The sequence below is a fragment of the Gavialis gangeticus genome, unplaced genomic scaffold (assembly GCF_001723915.1).
Source record: "Gavialis gangeticus isolate Ggan-Ray unplaced genomic scaffold, GavGan_comp1, whole genome shotgun sequence".
In the NCBI taxonomy this organism is placed as follows: Eukaryota; Metazoa; Chordata; order Crocodylia; family Gavialidae; genus Gavialis; species Gavialis gangeticus.
In genome coordinates this window covers 21,151,777-21,155,956 of record NW_017729027.1, presented here as the reverse complement: position 1 = coordinate 21,155,956, position 4,180 = coordinate 21,151,777, and the positions used below count along the sequence as shown (strand labels likewise).

Sequence of the window (4,180 nt, the reverse complement as noted above, 5' to 3'; positions counted from 1 at the left end):
TCAGGAGGTCTCTGACTCCCCTGTTGAAATAAGGGGGTCTCCTAGCTCTTTTGCTGCCTTTCTTGTGAGAGGAAACAGATGTTCTTTGAGCTTTTAGGATTGCTTCCTTGAGGAAAGATTGCTTGTGCCTGTCTCCACTCTACTGTCTGCTACCGTGCCACCTTCACCCGGACAATTGATCTTGTATACCTAGGCCCCATGTGCAGACCCCAGAGGATACCTCGGTTGTCTTCTGGGAAACCCCCTAACTTGCCTGCCACAACTTTGAATGACTCTTCAGTGGAGAGGGTCCCCTTTGGCATTACCTCCAGGGTTATCACGCATCTCGGCATGCGTTCATGGGGCTCCAACCTTCCCTACACCTTGTCCACGCGCCACCTCTGGAGGCCCATCTCACCAGTCTAGTTCGCAGTCAGCCCCCACAGGTATCTTCTCTGGCCTCCGTATCACCTCACAACAGCAGTCACCCTGGACCCCTGGTTGGACTCCGGTGGGTGGGCCTGGAGACCTTCGGTTTTCAGGCCTGTTGTCTCTGGTTGCTCACTAGATGGTCCCTTTTGGCCAGAACCAAGTCTAGGATTGCCTTGCCCCAGTCAACTCATAAACTTTCTGAGTTAGAAAAAGCTCTTCAATGCAAGTGAGGAAGCTTTGGGAGCAACTGGATCTAACTGAGTGCTTATCCTACAAGATGTCTGGGTAGTTGAAGTCACCCACGATGACCATGCTCTGCGAGCATGCAGCCTCTGCCAGTTCTCTAGAGAATTATTGGTTGAGCTGTTCCTTTTGGCTTGGAAGTCTGTAATAAACTCCTACGATCAAGTCCCCTTCCCCACACTCTCCCCGTATAATGACCCAGAGGGTCTCAAGTCACTCTTCATTGCATCCAATTTTCGCCTCAGGGGAGGTGTAATGTTCCTTCACACAGACAGCAACTCCTCCACCCTTCTTCCCAATACAATCCCTCCTGTACAGGGTGTATCCCCCTATGCCTGTGGTCCAGTCATAGGTGGAGTCCCACCAGGTGTCTGTGATCCCTGTAAGATTGTATTGCTTGTTGGTTAGTATGAGGGCCAGTAGCTCCTCATACTTGTTTTCCATGCTTCTGGCATTAGTATACAGGCAACTAAGCTTTCCAGTAGAGACCCTAGGCTTTCTGGTAAGTGTTGGAATAACATGTCTGTTGCCTGGTGTTGGAGATGGCTTCCTATTGTACCCTGGGTTTCGAGGTTGCCATTTCTTGTGCTCATGTTGGTGGTTGATGGCCCATCCCCTGACAATCTCAGTTTAAAGCTCTGTCCAGGAGGTCCGCCATTCTGGCTGAGAAAAACTTTCTCATATCTTTGTCTGTTACAACATATGGTAACTGTTTCTGAGAGATTTTCCTTGATTGTGTAATACTTTTTTCCTTATTTCTTATTCCTTACTGATTGCCTGTTCTAAGTGTGATTTCAGAGCAGCTGACAAATACAGACTGAGCAAAGGCCGAGGACCTATAATAACTGGTTAGTGTATGACACTTGAGCTGGCAGATCTCCTCTGCTGGAGCTGAGAAGGCCTGGATTGAGACAGGTGGAGCTGAGGTTTACTGAACCAATAAATTGGTCCTGGTTCTAATCTCAGCTTTTTTTCATTGGTGAAACAGCAGAATAGTAGAGAGAGTTTTGGGGGGTAAAGGGCAACCGGATGGTAACACCAACACCCCAGTTTGGTCATAGGTATTTTCATTGTGAACTTTTTGTGAAGGTTTCAAGACATATTCCTAAATTGCTCCTGATGTGAAACAAGCATGTGTATAACCACAGCCAAAGACATATATAAGTCAGTTCATTTCTTGGTTCAAGTGAGTACTTGCAAATAAATTGGGCCCATGAATAAATAAGAAATTTGTACCATTTGCTTATATAATCAGCGTGTATTCATGGGCAAGTGTGATTTGTATAGACACAATTGTGTATTATTTGCCATTGCAACTTGTTTCCAATAATTTGTTCCAAATTTACTTTTCACAATCAAGATTTAAACCTGCAAGTTACTTCCAGTGAATCAAATTAATGCAGTTGTTCACCCAGGGCCTATCCTGGGTCTTTGAAGTAAATAGAAACACTCCTTTTGACTTCAATGGATATTGGAACATGCCCTAGTTGCATATTGTATGAATGGATACTCTCCATGTACATGGTAAAACACCTGTTTCATACATAGTATGATACTAACTCAAGCAACAGTGTGTATATTTGTATGATATATCTCGTTATGGCTTTCCTCCTTACCCTACAACCCACCTAAGTGCATAAAACATCAGCAAATTCAGCAAGGCAATCCCACTTTAAAAAACAGCTGTCATAGGTCAAGTTATTCTCTACATTTCTCCTATGCTTCCTTACTCCTTTTGAAGCAGCACATAGCTAAACACATGAAACACAACTAAACCCTTTGAATGTGTGTCCAATAAAACAAAATCTTCAGTACTATCATTCCATGTTTGTAGCATAAACCTCAGGCTGACCAAGTTTAATATTCACATTGAAAGCATAGCAAGTGACACACTAAAGTAAGATACAGCATAATGGGTCACTGTCATTATTTCATTTTCTAGCACAACATTCCGTTCTTGTATTAGAACCGTGGGAAGAAAAAACAAGAAATCAGACTTCATACTTTTGATCAGTCTGTTTTAATGCTACAAAAATGTTCATGTATATCAGGTTTCTATTTCACGTTAACTTAACAATTTGAGAGCATATCTTAAATACATACATTTGAAGTGATATTAGTAGTGACATTTAACCACTGGAAGATTTTAGTCCACTGTTCTGGTCTTGCATACTCATATAATTGCTTAGCTCTTGGTATCGAGGTTTAGCTGGTTGTGAATTTGAGTAGGTGACAGATGACTTGGGTAATAGAGATCAATAGGTAAGAAACACATATTTCAGCTCACTAGTGACACAACTGAAAATGAGCCTGGAGAAATAGAGTGCTGGACATATGTTAAATGAGCCACATTCAGCCTATATAATTATTATGCAGCTTAAAGTGACAACTGTATTACAGTTTTACCTCCCAGAGCTTAGAACCATCATCAGATAAAATGTAATTTATTTGGACATCATTAAGTTGCTGGATTTGTAGCATATTACTGCCTTATCAATATATTCTCAATCTTGAGATGGATAAAAAATGCACTAATAAATAATTGGTGATGCAAATATTTTGTTTGCCATAATTATTTAGAACTGTCTTAAAGCTGTTAGAATTAATTGATGCTGCACTAAATGGTACAAAGTATTTCCAATTTAAATAGGTTTTGATCTTTTTGTTAATAAATACTGCAATCAATCTTTCTTTTAAACAAATTGCTTTATTCTAAATCAATCCTCAGCTGTAATGTTTATGAATGTTTGTGTTCTTGTTTTATTTCCAGGGAAGACGAGGCAAACCAGGACTTGCTGGTAAACCAGGCCCACCAGGACCTCCTGTGAGTAACCAGCAGGGAAAATGGGAACCTGTTTAGAACCGCTGTAGTTGTTAGTATTTTTGTAATTGGTTACCAATGTAGAGTTTGATAAAACAAAGGTAAATTACTGGAATCCTAAATAAAAGATGCTATACGAAGAAATACAGTAGAGGAAAGAAAGAAAAACAAGATCCAAACTTCAGGGAAGGAAACAGAAATTGTCTAGTTGCTTAAAGAAGGACAGGCCATATATGCTAACTTTGAATATTGTGCATTCATTCTGTTTACAAAATGTATGATGCTGTGTTTAAGATGGGATAATTTCTTTCTCAGAGGGGTAATTTGAAAGATGAAGGACTGTGTGATGAGCTTGCCAACAGTCTGAACGATGGAGAGGATTATACCCAATGCTGGAATGAGCACTGAACTGTAGATCAAATGAGTTTACTGAAGAATTAAAAAGATTAAGAAATACATAACAATATGAAAGGATTTATAATATGCAGCCCTAAAGGTTTTAACTCAGATCTAAGAGTTTTTGTTTTTTGTCTTATTAGAGATACATGATTTGGAATTTGAACTCCATCGTGAGTCTGGTATATAGGGCTCTTCAGATCAGGAATTAATATACTTTTTGATAGAATAAGATTTGATCAGACATGTAATATTCTACCCTGCGTGTCATATTGTAAAAATACCATCCCACAGAAATACATAAAAGTT

The 4,180-nt window shown here is 40.1% G+C and overlaps 1 protein-coding gene across 3 annotated transcripts in view; it reads left to right on the top strand.

Annotated features, from left to right (window-relative positions):
* COL19A1 (collagen type XIX alpha 1 chain) overlaps positions 1-4,180 on the top strand; it is a 594,002-nt gene that overhangs the window by 376,632 nt on the left and 213,190 nt on the right. For all 3 annotated transcript variants that reach the window (XM_019520501.1, XM_019520502.1, XM_019520500.1), the window contains one exon: positions 3,425-3,478. In XM_019520501.1, the coding sequence (XP_019376046.1) occupies positions 3,425-3,478 (54 nt within the window). The remainder of the gene's footprint in view (positions 1-3,424; positions 3,479-4,180) is intronic.